Consider the following 17,231-nt stretch of genomic DNA (forward strand, 5'->3'; position numbering starts at 1 on the left):
GCTTCTTCCATTAACAGAACAGCTGGTTTGAATTTAATCCCATAGAATTAAGGCTCCTACTAGTGAATTGATTGGCAAAAGCTGCTTATAATTTAATTCCTAACTGTCACAAGCTTATACAGATGTATTAGAACGATGATTCTTATTATCCAAATTTCAAACTCTATGATAAAAGTCCCCACAGCGCTTTAGGTAATACAAAGGGAAGAAAAAATAACAAGGAAAGAACATTGCTAAAATACAAAATAAGAATTTTTCAAAAAGCAAAAATAGAAGCACGTAAACAACTATTGTGATGTCAAATTATAAAGTTAGAATCATGTCTATTAGCTGCTCTTCTGTACTTTTGAATAATGACCATTCTCCCCCAATATTACTTAAAAGTTATTGGGATCCTTATATACAAGCCATGGTTTATACTTGACTTCTTTTGATTATTGAAAGGGAAATATATAACAGTAATATTCCTTTCTTTATGCAGGAAATTAAATCTCCAATTACAGAGAATTTTTATTCTGAACATATCTGTTAATAAATGTATTTTCAAACAGGTGTTCTGACGTTTTATGGATATGTTTTTTAAAACACAACAATGAGCAAATAACATAGTCAAACTTTTGAATAAACCCTTGGATGGTATTTAACTTCAGTGCAGTTGGATGTGATGAAGCATTTTCCAGACAGGGCTTTGTTCTATAATCTGTGCCTTTGCTGTTAGCATTCTGTAGCGAATGTTGTCCAGATAGGATTTTGAAGAAGTCTTCCCAATAAGAGAGAATTACAATAGGTTATAGTAATCATTTATGTATTACACCATAACAACTGACAATGATTGGAGCATTTTACCATCCAATGTCCAAGCAAAAGTTCTATAAATGACATTTTCAAGTGGTTGAACTCTCAGACTGAATTATGATTTTATACTGGTATGATCTAAACACAAATAATTAAACACTATCTGTTCTTAAAAGCATATGTTAAAATATCCTTGTAACATAATGGTTTATAGGAATACTCAGAAGTAAGATCCATTGAAGTAATTTGGGGCTTGCTCTCAACTAAATGGATTTTGAATTGGGCTGCTGGATTGTAGTCCAAAATGGCAAGGTGGAAATGGCGGAGTGAAGACATCTCTGCAAAAGTGGAGCCGATGACCGCGCAAAGAACGAAGAGCTGGTGAGTAGATTGGCTCTTCAGAACCTCTCTGGACAAGAAGAGGACGGCTGTTCCTTGCAGAGAGTCTGCAGGACAGCAATCTCCCACTGGAGACCACTGGGATCTTGCTTAGAACTACAGTTGGCACCTTTGAAGGACACTAAGCTCTCTAACCTCACTTGTTAATCACTTTTGGAAATTGCTCGTTAACTACTACTAAGCAATTAGAGACCTTCAGAACAACAAGTTTGAAAATGCCAGGTGAATTTCCCTTCAATCCTGAACAACAAAAAAATTTAATCATAAGCTTAAGAATTTAAATAATTTGTAAAAAACGAAACAAGATTTTGATCTTAGAAAGTTATAAATGGACTTTGGGTCCAGATAAATTTGGAATATTGAAACTTTTACAATAAGATTTTGGAATTAATTAGAACAAACAGCTTCTCGTGGGAAATAGATCCTGTTTTGGTTTTTGCACAATGTAACAAAGATAAGTAATTTCATGATTTTAAAAAGTGGACACTAGAGGGGACTAAAGATTTTAGACAGAGAAAAAAAATGCAAGCCTGCAAAACGGTGTAAAATGTTATAACAATGAAAATACTGAAGGAGACTCTTGAAGAATGGTGTCAGAAAATAGTAGCCACAATATCAACAATGTCAGTAATTATGTCTGCTTTTATCCAAAAGATGTTATTGAAAAAATGACAGATGTAGAACAAATTTTATCTGACAAGATAGAGATGATATTGAAAGTGGATTTACAACTGACAGGCTAAGAGAATGACTTAGGGTGTTTCACTGTATCTACAAAAGAAACTGGCTGATGTTTTAAAATTTAAAAGGGAAATACAAATGACAAACCAAGAGAGTTTGACCTGGACAATTTTTCCCCATTGGATTTACAAAAGAGACTTGTTAAAGTCTTGAAGAACTCTGCGATGGGATAAAGAAGAAATGAAAAGAATTCATATCCTACGACAATATTTGAATGAACTAAAGATTACGACTGTTATAAGTAAAGGGAAGGAATCTAAAGTTGGTTTATTTGATCAAGATTAAAATAAGATATGTTGTTACTTCTGGCAACCCTTTATGGACTTTCTGCTGACACCAGGACTGAAAAGATGATGTTTTATGGATTTGTTTATAGATAGGAGATCAGTTAAGAAGAGATAGTTGTTTGTAACCTTAGAGGGGATGAAGAGTTACTAAATTTGTTTATACTTCATATGATGAAGGTTGGAAGTCACTTCATATATTTCTTTTCTCTTTTTTTATTATAGTCTTTTTCTTCTTTCTTCCTTTTCTCCCTTTTTCCTTGCACTTTTTACTCCCTTCTCTTTAAGTTTAGTTTGTATTAGATTTTACTATTATAATCAAAATTCTTAATAAAAATTATTATATAAACAAAATGGCAAGATGGCAGCTAAATTATGCTGCATCTTAACCTCATCAGATGTTTTGGAGTGATGCTCAGGGCTTTAAAACTCAGGTCTTATTTAGGGGCTTTGAGTGGATGTAACTTATTGGAAATTTAGCACAGACTGCCCTCAGTTTGGCTTTATTTTGTGCCAAAATTAGGTAGTTAAAAGCAGACTTGATGTCACTTAATCTGGATCTTTTTATGCCTTGCCCTTCTCAAAAAAAATCTTGAGCAGTTTTGCCTTCAGTTGTTTCAGTTGGTATCTGCAGTCTGAGTGCAGAACATGTTTCCTGCCCAAAAGATTTTTGCTGCTAGTGGCTCACTTTAACCCCCTCCAATCAACATTTTTCCATTAGGATTCCACTGGTTTTTGTTCTTTAAATTCTGTATTCTTATTCAAAGTAAGCTTTGTTGAACAAAACCCCAAGATTGTATTGAATTTACTAGATAAATATTAAGTCCATAATAATAGGGTTGTGCACACCACATAAATGTTAGAAAAAGTACGTTGGACCTCTTTACTGTTCATTCAAGTACCCTGCCTTTTTTCAATTTCTGCTTGAGCCTGAGAAAAAATTGCGGCTGCCTTAGGGAGGTAACAACACTTAGACTCTTATTAAAGCAGCTGCATTTTTCTCAGTTTTGTGTATGCACAGCCCAACCAAATAATACTTGGGCAAGGACCTAACATTATTTACTGTTCTTCAGTTTTAGGAATCTTGGATTAGATGCATTTATAATTTATACTATAAGTAATAACAAAAGCAGTCTTGAAACCAAAAACCCTATTGTGGCGGTACCATGCAGTTACATCCACAGTAACAAATGAATCTATTTGAGTGCAAATATTTATATTTATGTATTAATGTAGACATAGACTTTTTAAAATATAAATTCTGCGCTTACCTTTGCTATGGTCAACATTAGTTTAATAGCTTCAGCAGTATTGTGGACTGGAACTATTCGTAAATTACTGCCTAAAAAACTTAAGCACAGAATTTTCATAAATATCCATTTGTACTTAAAACTTTTTAGTATGGATAAAAATAGCATACGGTTACATAAATGTATATTATACTAATGTTTGGGGACTTTATATTTCTTGGCTGAGATGGTGATAGTTACATAAATGTTTAAAAATGGGAAGCAGGCTGTTTTACTGTTGATTATAATTTAATAAATGGAGCACCATTTCAAATGTCTCCATTTTAGTCTATACAACCTACTACGTTGGAAAGCTGATACACATACTTGCACCTTAACCAATGACTGTTCTCTGACAAAGACCTATAATATGAGATCCTTTTCAGTTGGGATGTCAAGAATTGAACCAGAAGACTTCTTCATGCAAAGAATGTTATATTGTTGAATTCCAGGCTTCTGGAAATGTTGAAGGATGGCCTATGCTCTAGCCCTTCAGTGTCAGATGATGGGTTGGAACCCATAGTTCCAGCACCTTCCTGGAATAGAGCACCACAGAAGACACAGACCTGTATCTTTCCAGGATAAATGTTATCTAGACGTTATTTTCTTTCCTGATTATGTAACACTCCTTTTGGTATTATTCGCCTTGTCCAATAAACTATTAGTAGCAAGTATGGACATCAACCTTACACTACTATTAGACAACTATTTATGAATTTGTTATCCTACATAGCATAGCCACCCACTCTCTCTCTCTTCCCTCCTAAACCAAATGGAGGAGAAGCTGCATGTTCACCTACAGTATTATTAGTTGTAGTCGTCTCTGCTGCTTCCTTGTTATCTTCCCTGTATTGAAACAATTATAAGCTCCCTAAAACTAGCAAATTATATTGTTTTGATTATATTACTCTGTAACGAGCCATGTACCTTGATGGCACTATATAATCACATTTTGTTTCTTCTGTTAACAATACACTAAGATGAGCCATAATTAAGTACCAAGTGCCTGGTTTTCATGGTTTTATGACGGTTGAAGCTCCAGCGTTTCTAAATAAAGGGATCAGAAAATGGAAATAAAATGGAATTTTAAGTAGACTATCACTTAACTTCTGCCAGTCAGACTGCTAGTGAGATAATAAAATGAAAGTTACATCTAATGTGATAAAATAAAAATGCAAAGTTGAACACAAAAATGATAAATTCCTTATATAGTTTGCATTACCTCTGCTAGGGCCAATACTTGTGTATTTACTCAAGAATATACATCCTACCATCTATCCACCATAATATCAGGCTAGTTAGACTGTCTGATATGATATGATGCAGATCAATTTAAATATTTCTGCACTGCTTTTCTGCTGTGAAACTCACAGTGGCTTTATAACAGTAGATTAAGCCCTGGAAAACCTTGAGTGTATTTGAACTGTTTTATGAACTGCATTTGCATGTTTAACCGCTACCATTCCAACAAAAAACAGAAATGCCAGCTGCTGCAGTGAAAATTCTCAGAGGACTGACATGGTGATTGTACTCTTTGTTAGCACAGACCCACATTTGGAGGCTGAAGTTAAGAGAAGTATGTAGTCAACAGGCCAATCTGAAAAGCAGTACAGAAATATTTAAACTGGTCTGCATTCTTGAGTAAATACTAGTGCACAGAAGATTGGCCCTAGCAGAGATAATGCAAAGGGATCAGGAAATGGAAGTAAAATGGAATTTTAAGTAGACTATCACCTAATTTCTGCCAGTCAGAGTACTAGTGAGATAATAAAATGAAAGAAGCAGAGGCAACTACTGAAAACATCTGCTTTGGAGCCTCTGTTAGGTACTGGACTTGGAGGGAATTAACCCTATTTGATCTGGTTGGACAGGCAGGTGCAAAGAGGAGAAGGCAGACCCTCAGATAAAGAGGTCCAGAGTCATACAGGGCTTTAAAAGTGTCAAACAGCACCTTGAATCATATCTAGAAGCCAACTGGAAACAAACGTAGCTCCCAAAGCAGGGAGGTATCACCTAAATGTATCAAGAAACTCCCATCACTGCTCAGACTGCCACAATCTGTACCAGCTGTAGATTCCAAATATTCTTCAAGGGCAGACCCGTGCAGAATGTGTTACAGTAGTCCAAATAGGAGGCATCTGGGGCATGAGTGACTGTGAGCAGGGCCTTCTGATCCATAAATGGCCACAATTGGTACACAAGATAAAACTGTGCAAAAGCCCTTTTGGCCACAGCTGCCACCTGCTCTTCAAGCAGGAGCTGTGAGCCTATGGGAATTTGATTATGGGCCATCTCTGAGCAACCCTGTTTTCAGAGTCAGAGATGGAATTTCCCTGGAATCATTAGGTCCAAACCAAATCGATCTTGAAGGAATTTAATTAGAATCTGTTCCTTCTCCCAGGCCCTAACAGCCTCCAGGAACTGGGGTAGCCCTTCCATGGCATCCCTTGTTTGACCTGGGGATTAGATGTATAACTGATATCATTAGGATATTGATGAGACCAAAGCTGATGCCAACAGATGACTTTCCCCAGCAGTTTCATGTCAATATTAAAAAGGAGTGGAGAGAGGAAAGATCCCTGAGACACTCACACTACAGAGGTCTCTAGGCAGATCTCTCCCACCATCACCAACTAGCACCACCGCTATAGGAAGGAGGGAAATCACTGCAGAACTGTGGCCTCTCCCAAATTCCTTACAGACCATCCAGAAGGATACCACAGTCAATGGTATCAAAAACTGCTGGGAGACCAAGGAGAACCAGAAGGGTTATATCCTCTCAATCCTGGTCTCTCCAAAGGTCATCCACAAGCACAACCAATGCATTTTCTGTGTGGTAATCTGGCCTCAACCATGACTTTCAGAGGTCCAAATGATTGAGAGTCTGTATCTTATAAGGTGCAATATACCAAGGTAAAGTGCTTTTATTCTTTGGCTATTTTCATTGAATGAACACAAGTTAATGTACTATTTATCTTAAATAGTACGAGCTGGCAAATGTTATAGATATATCCATTTTCCATTAGTAATAAAGCAAATTACAAATGTTGATTTATTTATTTCATACCTCTGCTGAACTCTGAACATCATTTCCCATTCTTTTTGTCCATGAAGGGCAGCTGATAAAAGTAAAAATCCATTTCTGTGAATGGTCATGAACTTCTTTATTCTTTCAAAAATGACTTTGCTATTTGCAAGTAACAAGTCTTGAGCATCGGCAAGCAAAAATGCAACACCTGAGCAAGAAGAACATTTTTATTAAGCTATACTATGTTTATTTTAAAAAGTACATATATGATTTATATATGGTGGAGTATATACAGCTGTTGAAACTGAAATATTTATATAAAGCTGCATCCTAAATCCATATACTGAAGATTAGTGGAAATTCCAAGAGAATAGATCTAACAGAGATGAAAACATGGCAGTGGGGATCTTGGATAATATTTTCTACAATGGTATTATTATCTTGCAAGTTTTATGCAGCAGTCCTAACACTACTGCTACATAAGGAATTGGTGGGGTACAAAGACCTAGAAGAACTGCTTTTCTTATTCATCCCTGTATTATTCACTAATTATTCCATCATAATCAGATCATTCATACTTTTCAAAACATTCCCTTTCCCCATGTATGCATTAATAGATTTATGTGTAAACCATGTATTCAAAATAGTCTTCTTTCTAAGCAGAAATTCTTATTCTTTGGTCTCCAAATGTCCATATCACTTTTTCTGTACTCTTTGAATTCATTCCCATTGTTCCATTCATGTCACCTAACAGAGTAGTTTTTTTCCCACTGGATCATATTCATTCACAATGTTTTTCAATGTTTCCCAAAATTCATTCCTGGTTTATCTATTTTCATCATTCATTGACACATAACATGTTGGTCCATGAAGCTATGAATTGTTACTTTCATATTCATCCACAATAATCTAGATGATAACAGTTCCTACTTTCTGACACATGCTGTATTTTAGGCCCTTTATTCATACAGGTAATCCTCGCTAAATGATGCAGTCGTAAAGCGTGATGTCACATGACCACATTGCATCCGTCATTAAGCGAGGATTGCAGGTCTTTAAGCAAGGCCCTCCTTGCGACTTCCTGCCAGCTTCCAACAAGTAAAGTCAATAGGGAAGCTGACAGGAAGTTGCAAGTCCTGGGTGTGCTATGGAGTGCAGGCAGGGGGATGCTGCAGGTGGGGTGCGCTACGAGTATGACATCCCCAGGATCTCATACTCCAGTGTTGTCCAAACTTGGCCACTTTAAGATGAGTGGACTTCAACTCCCAGAATTCCCCAGCCAGCCATGCTGGCTAGGGAATTCTGGAAGTTGAAGTCCACTCAAAGTGGCCAAGTTTGGACAACAGTGTCATACTCTATAGCTAGGCTTCTCGGGAGAAAAAGCAGCTGGAATGGGAGTGACTTACAGGAGCGAATCGCAGTCTTCCCTGCCGGCTTCCCCATTGATGTTGCTTGTGGGCAGCCAGCAGGAAGGTTGCAAATGGCAATCATGTGACTGTGGAATGCTGCAACTGTTGTAAGTGCGAGCCAGTTGCCAAGTGCCCAAATCACAATCACATGACCTCATGGGTGCTGGGACTGCTGAAACTTTGAGGACAGGTCATAGGTACCACTCATTCAGTGCTGACATAACTTCGAATGGTCACTGAATGGTCATTAACCAAAGACTACCTGTAATTGCACCTACATTTTTACTTACATGCATGTATTAATCAACTTCACTTTCATGAGATCAGTCTGCTTTCATTCTGATCTATTATATCCTTTCCATTTCACATACAGTAGTTTCAAAATGTAAGATGTACCTATTTTTAATTTTTTCATTACTTCATGCTCTTTAACCACACGTCTCATTTAAAGAGAGCCAGTTTGGTGTAGTGGTTAAGGTGCCAGCCTAGAAAGCAGGAGACTGTGAGTTCTAGGCCTCCCTTAGGCACGAAAGCTGGCTGGGTGACTTTGGGCCAGTCATTCCCTCTCAGCCCAACCCATCTCAAAGGGTGGTTGTTGTGGTAAAAATAGAAGGCAGGTATGTTCGCCACCTTGAGTTATATATAGAAAAGGTGGGATAAAGTAATAAAAATAATAAAACAGCTTGATACCATGCTGCTAGATTCAACATTAAAAAAAAATTATAGTACTATACCAGAAAGTGAGAAAATAATAGATCCATCTTCCACTGAATCTGAATAACGAACCCGGTGTTGCTGATTCTGTAAGGTTGTTGAAATGTCATGATGCTGAATATGTAACAAAATGCTATATTAAAATATATTTATTATTTTGTCCCTTAAATAGAGCGGTCATTAAAACATTCAAAATAGTTTAATATACATAAATACTAATTTAAAAAACCCTGCAATCTTTGTTATGCTGGATCAGTCCAAGCCCATCTAGCTAAGGCCTCTCTTTGCAAAAGCTGAAAAATAAATGCTTATGGAAGCTCCAATCATGGGATAAGATTAATTATCACTAAGACTAGTTACATTCTTTGTCCTCCAACCTTGTAGGAAGATATGCTACCCTTGCATATTAAAGTGCAGTTTGGCTTTGTTAGCTGACTGCTGTTATCAGATCTATCTGGTATTTTTTTCTAACTTTTTAAAAAGTAAACAAAGTTATGTCTAAAGTCCCAACTTGTGGAAGTAAATTGTACAAGTGAATAATGTGCTACATACAGTACTTCATTTTGTTAGTCAAATTAGTTGGTTTATGAGAAAATAATTTTTCCATGCTTTTTAGTTTTTAAAAAAAATTCTTTTCATCTTCAACCCATTAAAATAACATGCTGTGAGGCTGCAGTGTTTTATTTAAAAAGATGGCCCATTATTTCTTCATCACAATTTCATTTTGAGCTTTTTAAAGAATCCAATGTCCTTAAAAATATATAAGCAAACTTAGTTAGAAATGTCAGTTACATACATATTGTCATCCTGAGATAGGCTAGCTAAATTTTCCCATTTTTTTCATACTTATCTATTCAGAGTGCTATTTTTTAAAAAAGGCTTTGACAGTAGAGTGCCTTTGAAGAACTGATCCTGCCAGCAACAAAACGAAAACTTATTTTTTAATAAAAATCCTTCAAGAGTATTAAAAAAACAAGGAGTAAAAATAAAGATAAACTTTATAGATTTATCAAACTCCTTGAAAGCAAGGAGAATCCAGATAAAATCTTCTATACCATTTTCTGCATTGCCTCTTTCTCATTAGGCTATTCAATGTGTGGTGTGATTGCTATTAGCCAGATACAGGAAGAGTTTACAAGAGAAAAGAAGGGAAGGGAAGGGCAACATATAGGTAAGCATCATATCTACTCAGCAAATTAATAAAAACAAATTAATAAACTTTGTCAGGAAACAAGGATAACAAGAAATGAGTAAAAATCCTAAAGTTACAGAAATGATGACTGGAAACATAGCAGGAACTTATCATGTTTCAATTTATTTCAGTCACTTAGGAAGAAACACTGATTGTTGCAGGAATGGGGTGATGTCAAAAAAGTCAAGAGAGGTGAGGCTTCAATCACAATGTTATACCATTATCTTGACTTTTTTAATGCACAGACACCTAGGCACCCCTGGAATGTGGTAACTCAGGGCTATAAGTCAGTCCAACCTTCCCCAAAGGGGTGTCCTCCTGGTGTATAGACTTCAAAATTGCAGAATTTCCCAGGCAGCCTGGCCATGGATGAGAATTTTGAGAGATGGAATCTTGAGGTCCCCAGGTTGGGAAAAGGCTAATCTAGCGCTTCCTGCAAACACATTCCACCATTTTAAAAGCTCAGATAGCTGTGGCTGCTTCCCCTCTCTCAAAATAGAAGCAGTGTTGTGATTCTTCCATAGTTATTTGTTCTTTCTACTAACAGAACTCATTTCAATCACATCTGATACTGGGATAGGCAATCTGCGAATACTTGGGTTGGAGGTTCCATATAGGCTCAGAAGCATCCAGCTGATACAAGGATGGGTGTCTCCAACCCATGGCTTGGTTAGACATGAAGCCACCTCCCCAGAAAACAAACAAACAAACAAACACACACACACACACACAGAGGGAGAGGGGACCATCCAGGATTCAAACCTCAGTCTCCCATGTCAAAGGGCAGTGGTCTAACCACTACACTATCCAGCCATTTTATTTTTATATACATACATACATACATACATACATACATACATACATACATACAAACATTTAGCAGCTGGATAGCATAGTGGTTAGAGCACCGCTCTTTGACAGCACCCTTTCTATGTGTGTGTGTGAGTGTGTGTGTGTGTGTAAAATTAGATTGATGAGAATATGTGAGGGCTAGAGAAGGATATGGAGGGGTAACATCATCAGCTTGCTTTCTAGTAAATTAGTGTTTGGTGCCTGGCCATGCTGTCCGTGTATAGCAATCTTGTGAATAGGCAACCCTTCCAACTGGCAGCCATTTTGTGAGAGCATTAATGACATCCATTACCTGAAGAGATGAACTCAGAATTATTGTGGTAACCCATCGTATTTTTTCTTGACCACAACTTGCAGCCATTTTGACAATTGCTAAGACTTCCGCAAGGTAACTCCACTTACAGAAAGTTGCCTACTGTTGGAGAAAATAGTAGAAATATTGTTTATATGTTGTAAAAAGCACTTACATATGTTGTGATGTTTATTTTTAGTTACCAAAATAATTATAGAAGCTGAACCACACAAACAAGGAAATCCTCACTGCCTTTGGCTGCAACTTTAGATGTGTTTATCTAGGAGCAAGTTCCTCCAGATGTTGACAAGCATGGTATTATTTAAACAGAGAAATGCAATGCCTCTCGGTTAAGTGAGGTACATCTGCATATACAGAATTATATTATAACTTATTGCAGATTAACTAATAACATCACATGACGATGTTGCTATCACAATTAGGATGTTAAGGGGCAGGGAAAGTGAATCCAAGACTGGGGTTATACTGTGTCCTGGATGCCAGTAATTTCTATCCCTAAAACTCACTGGATGATGTGGGAATAGTCACTACTTCTGAGCCAAACGTACCTCACAGAGATGTGAGGCTTAAACGGATTCATACATAGAGGCTCAAGGGAAAAAAAACCCCTCTTACTTAACTAACAGCAGCAGTAGTGACAGGCAGAAATTCTCCAGGTTCATTCTGTCTGGCATGCAGCAAAGAAAGTGCCACTGAGCAGAGAAAAGAATAAAAATCATCACACTGCCCACTCCCAATTCAATTTACTTACAAAAATAAGGCTTTTTGTCAGCATTGGCTAACATGAATAAAAGGCCAGGTATGGCTTAAAATACATTCAGAATGGATGAAAACAGAACCCAAGTATGATGCTGTGTAAGCTGGGTTTTGTCTTTGATAAGGACAATGGCTTAAATGTACCTCATCCATTAGTTCCTATTCCTGCTTGAGGCAATTCATGTTTAAAAATGGAGGTCAGGCCACCATTGGGGTCCCTCCCATTTGGCTAAGTCAAGAAGGGCCTGGAGATGGATAGCTTTGGGCCCTCTTCTTGGTGAAGAAGCCCAACATGGCTGCCAACGCCACGGGCTGAGTTTTCCACACTGGCGTTCTTGCTAGGTTTTGAACTCAGGCAAAAGAAACTTACAGGGGGATTTCATGTAATAACGTATGCCAGTGAAACGAGAGGAACGACAACTTGAGTAAGTAGACCACGTAAAACAGTGTTGTCCAAACTTGGCCACTTTGAGTGGACTTCAACTCCCAGAATTCCCCAGCCAGCCAGGCTGGCTGGGGAATTCTGGGAGTTGAAGTCCACTCATCTTAAAGTGGCCAAGTTTGGACAACACTGACGTAAAAGAATGTTCCCACAGCGTTTGCAACCTGCTGATTAAGTCTGGAGTTAATTTTTTTAAAATTTAAAGTGGGATTATACTATGTCCTGGATGCCGGTAATTTCCATCCGTAAAGTCATTAAATTTATCTTAGGGTTCTTTTCCTCATTTGTGAGTTTGTAGAGATCTTTTAGAAATATTTTTATTTTTAGGAGAAATAGAACTTTCCATGTTGTAAAAACAAAACAAAAACAAAAAAACCACCCCTACCCAATTTAGGTAATCACATTTGATATTTCTGCATATTAGCTAAAGCTTTGCTCCCCTAATTTTTATTCCAAAAATGAAGGGGTTGCTAAATGTTTTTCATTTTGTTGCCATCTGTAGATACACCTGCACCAACTATGTAGAAATCTGGAATAATTTTTGTAAGGTTCAGGCTTAGGAGCATTACTTTCTTCTCTGCTCTCAGAGATTCAACTCGGCTCCTCCATTCCTTTTCTACACTTTTTGGTAATTAGTACAAGTTGTTTAAAAAAAATCATGGTGGAGTCAACATGAAAAGCTAAGCTTAGCACCAATAATTGTAATACAAATGGTGTATATGTGTTGCTACTTGCTACAATATTTGAATGTATTTCAAATTATACAGTAGTATAAAAATATTATGGGATATCAAATATTCTCATTCCAAACAGAAAAGCAAACTTTGTAATGAACAAGCTGAAATCCCTCTGGAAATCCTTTAAAGATCAACTCTTCCATGGCGGGGAAATAATAGTTTTGTTTTACTGATTGTAAATGAACTATATAATTTTAAACAATATTTATTCAAGTGGTGTGTTTGACACATTTAAGTTTCTAAACCTTTTTCCTGTGTGTGTACGTATGTGTTGATATCTGTATCAATATGGAGTTTTTATTGCTACTTGTTTAGTAATAACTGGCTTTGCATGTCTTACATCTCCTGCAAAAATGTCAGTGCAGGCTTTTCAAATAGCAACACTCAATGTTTATAAAGCACTGTGTATTTAAAATGCTTCACACATTTTCTCTCATTATCAATACAAGTAAGTATGTTGTACAGTAGTACCTTACCTTTAATTAGCTTCCACTACAGACCAGAAGAGTAAGATTTTTAGGGATTTAGTCCAATCATATCAGTTGTGTAAGAAATGTTGACTTGTCCAGGAGCACCTAAATCAGATTTCCACAATATTCAACCTGACATGAAATTTGTGGAAATATAGTACAAACTATCCAGGCAGCACCAGGTTGGGGAAAGCAAACCTAAAGAACTCACAAAAATAATCCTGTTTTACTGCTCAGTGTGTTAATTCCTGTGCTACAATTGTTCATACTGGACTAAAATGTGGAAAAAGACATACCATATTTTTCCGACTATAAGACGATACTTTTTTCTAAAATCCTTACCCTAAAAATTGAAGGGCGTCTTATTCAAGGAAGTCAGCCGAGAATCGCGCGGTTGCAAAATTGCCCATACTTTGTTTCTGCAGAGAGGCTTCCTCCTATTGCTAGCCTCCAATCACGAGTGAAATAGCTTGTCTCCCAAACAGACTTCCTCCAATCACGAGCCTGATGTAACTGACATCAGCTGATGCTGAACAAACCAATTAGAGGAAGGCTGTTTGCAGAGACAAGCTATCGGCAGTTTCAGTCGTGCTTGAATGTAATCAGTTATGCAAAAGAGCCTGGAAATAGAGCTGCAGAGAGACGGTTTGGACCTCCTCCCACCAAGTGTATCAGGTAAATGGTAACTAATTACTAAATAAAAATGTGTTCTGCACTATCTTTAAAATATTGATTTCTTAATTTTGGGTTGGAAAAGTGGGGGTTGTCTTGTACATGGGGGCGTCTTATTGTCAGAAAAATACGGTACTCAGTCATCTCAGCCTCCAGCTACAATCTGAAGTGGGAATAGTCAAGATGTATGTTTGGGAATTCTGTGAGTTAGATCAGGCTATGATATGCGTTGCCAGCCAGCTTTATAGCTAAGTGATAGTAGAATTCTCATATTTAAGCAGAACTTTCTAAAGTGGGAATGAGTGGAGTGTTGGCTTAGAGAATCTAATTATGAACCTTGCTGTACACCAAGTGGAGAATATGAAACTCATGGGATATTATGGGTTTGTATGTGTGTACAAGCATAGTGTGCTAGTTAAAGAGTACGTTCATCTGAGTTCACTTCAAGAACTTGCTTCACTATAATTGAGCAAGCAGCAGATAGTGAAACATTACTTTGATTCTATTAAATCTGAGACCCATCATCTAAGAATAGTAGTGTGAATGTGGCATGGTGCCATCATACCAATTTGTGGACAATGCAACTTACAGCTGCACAACTCTACTTTTGATCACAGAAACCAGTGACAATAGAATTTTCATTTCTGCAGTCTTAAAGATATCCATTAGCATTGATTAAAAAAACAACAACTAATCTGTAGAATGAAGAAATATTACAATGCCTCTAAAGAACCTGATAATCAGAGGCAAGGGTTCTAATGAATTATATGGTTCTATGGGAACAAGTTAAGATATAGTTCAAGAGAATGGATCAAAACTATTATAAGTTATTAATGATAAAAGCCATTGCTTTTAAATGTCCCATGGAAGTTATAACTAATCCTAAATATATAACACCTATATGATGATTTCATTATCTGTCCAGTTCATATTTCCTCCTGTTATAACATTATTCAATTAATCTGCAGTGTTCCAAATTTAGCTCCTGTGCTTTTTAAGTTCAGTTGAGAGAAAATGCCCCAGTGTGCAACCAGGATACGGAAAGGATGGTGGTGTATAAATAATTATCACTTTGGGCATTAATATTCACTTGTGATACAACCCCTATGTAAAATAGCACAATGAAGATCAACTGATACAACCCCTATGTAAAATAGCACAATGAAGATCAACTGCAGAGTCCATAAACACTTCCTGCAAGAATACACTGCTGGGATGCTGTGGTTCACATTTCCTTCATTACAGCAACACAGGCAAGCCCACAGTTCCATTGCAGATCAGCAGATCTACGGATCCCTCAACATATTGTAGAAGAAGTCAAGATTTTCCACACTAAGACCAGAGTGCATCTGACCTCAAGCTATGTATATGACACCAAGCATACATCTTGCCACAAGGATACTTGGATTTCAAGTTTCATCCTCTGTGACGTTCCAAAAGAAAAAGTCCCTACGAAGTGTTTTCCAGCTTTCCTTTGCAATAAGGAGTTGGGTTACCTAGATGGACTCAAACGATTTTTATGTAAAATGTTTCCCTCAGTCAAGGATTAACATACATACTGAAGGAAAAGTAATATAAAATCATCTTACACATTAACTGTAAAAGAATTCATTTGATTTTCAAATACAAAAATTTAAAAATGATTTGTGCATTTTTTCACAGAGAAGAGCTTTTATGAAAAAAAAAAACCTTTCTAAAAATGTGGTAGCCATATTGCACTGTTCCTGTGCAATTGCTCAGATTGATTACTTGAAAGAAAGTTATCAATTCTAGACCAAAACCAGACATACATGAACATGAAGATTAATCAGCTTCATTTTCCCAAAAAAGGAATTAATTACACTATGCCTTTTACCAACAATTTTTTCTTTTCAAAAAAGAAGTGTTATCATTCTTTCCAATAATAGTTACATGTAGTCTTATATTTAAGCAATTTAAAAATTTATTGAAATTTTTCAAAACAAAAAAGGTACAAAATCAAGTCAGAGAAAACAAACCCACATGCTGCTGTTTATAAAGAAATTCAAAAACAGTTGCATCAAAACTTTCCTGCAAATTCAAACATACATTTCTAGTATTTAAAGTACTGTTGGCACACATCTTGACATAATCACTGTGAATTTCTTATTTGAAGAAGCTACTAAATGGAGAGTGATAAGGAAAAAAAAAAAAGGATAGCACTACTTTTTTTGCATTCCCATTTTAATTCTTTGAGCATCCAGGAAGGTATGACTGAGTGATGAGTAAGAATACAGTAAGCCAAGATTTTTTTTTCATACAGAATTCTTCCTAGGAAGAAGTCAAGAAAAACAAGACAAAAATGGCTGCAAATGCTTGTTAGAAACCATCCACTTAAATGATTTTACCTGCAAATAAATTTTAGTTAGAATTGGACCACTCATGCCTGACCAATGTAATATTTATTGTATGGAAATATTGCAAAATATTTACTTGCAGAAGGAAGGAGAGAAAGAGGGAAGGAGTCCTGTATCAACAGATACCTTAATGATGGGTTTCTAGTTCAAGAATTGTCCACTCCCCATGTGGGGAAGAACAATCTTCTGATGAAAAACTTGCCACTGTGATACTTGCTGAAGAATCGTCCAGTGGAGATATTAGTTCAGTCCACTTACTGAAAGTGTCAATCTGTGCTTTACCCTGAGGTTGTGAACTGTCTCGTGCTAGAAATAGTGTTTGGTTGATGAGATACTGTGCTAAGTTAAGGTCTTCGGGAACAGAATTTTTGATGTCCAAGTTTGACTCCTGGTCAGATAACAATTGCCTGAGAAGAGTCCAGTCCTGTTCGGCAAACTGTTGGTCTTCAAAATCCACATCTAGAAAATTCACTTCAGACTCCATCCTCTGCTCAAAAGCTTCTCCAACATCCATCTCGTATATTGGAGAAAGGGTTTTTGGAGGCCGATGCTCATACATGCAGGTTTGTGTCAATCTGTCACAATCATCTATGTCTCCTGAAATAATTCATAATACTACACATTGTAAAAATTGTAGAAGCTTTGATTTTCTATGTAGGGCTTCTGTACAGGTTACTTAATTCAGTGCAGCAGGACAAATACAACCAAATAAGGAGAAAATGTAACTGCATACAAAGTTCACAAAAAATTGTGGGTTTTAAAT

At 36.7% G+C, this 17,231-nt stretch overlaps 2 protein-coding genes across 2 annotated transcripts in view; both read right to left on the reverse strand.

Annotated features, from left to right (window-relative positions):
- Positions 1-646: 646 nt before the first annotated feature.
- CUNH1orf146 (chromosome unknown C1orf146 homolog) lies at positions 647-11,064 on the reverse strand. The gene is made up of 5 exons (XM_007430882.4): positions 10,996-11,064; positions 8,680-8,773; positions 6,576-6,744; positions 3,491-3,569; positions 647-760 (listed from the first exon to the last, which is right to left on the reverse strand). Exons 1-5 carry the CDS (start codon positions 11,062-11,064, stop codon positions 647-649), a joined length of 525 nt encoding a protein of 174 aa, XP_007430944.1.
- A 5,007-nt stretch (positions 11,065-16,071) lies between these two features.
- Positions 16,072-17,231, reverse strand: part of BTBD8 (BTB domain containing 8) — a 54,235-nt gene continuing 53,075 nt past the window's right edge. Inside the window, exon 18 of the mRNA XM_088154241.1 lies at positions 16,072-17,065. Within this exon, the coding sequence (XP_088010367.1) occupies positions 16,596-17,065 (470 nt within the window). The 3' untranslated portion in view covers positions 16,072-16,595. The remainder of the gene's footprint in view (positions 17,066-17,231) is intronic.

Source organism: Python bivittatus, unplaced genomic scaffold (genome assembly GCF_059951505.1).
Source record: "Python bivittatus isolate LINGU-HERP-01145 unplaced genomic scaffold, Pbiv_v1 ctg000700_np1212, whole genome shotgun sequence".
NCBI lineage: Eukaryota > Metazoa > Chordata > Lepidosauria > Squamata > Pythonidae > Python > Python bivittatus.

Coding starts and splice junctions, on each gene's coding strand:
- CUNH1orf146 (XM_007430882.4), bottom strand. CDS start 11,064: ATGGCTGCAAGTTGTGGTCAAGAAAAAATACGATGGGTTACCACAATA. Junction 6,745..8,679: donor TATTATTTTCTCACTTTCTG/GTATAGTACTAT, acceptor CTTCTTGCTCAG/GTGTTGCATTTTTGCTTGCC. Junction 761..3,490: donor TAATGTTGACCATAGCAAAG/GTAAGCGCAGAA, acceptor CTTATTGGGAAG/ACTTCTTCAAAATCCTATCT.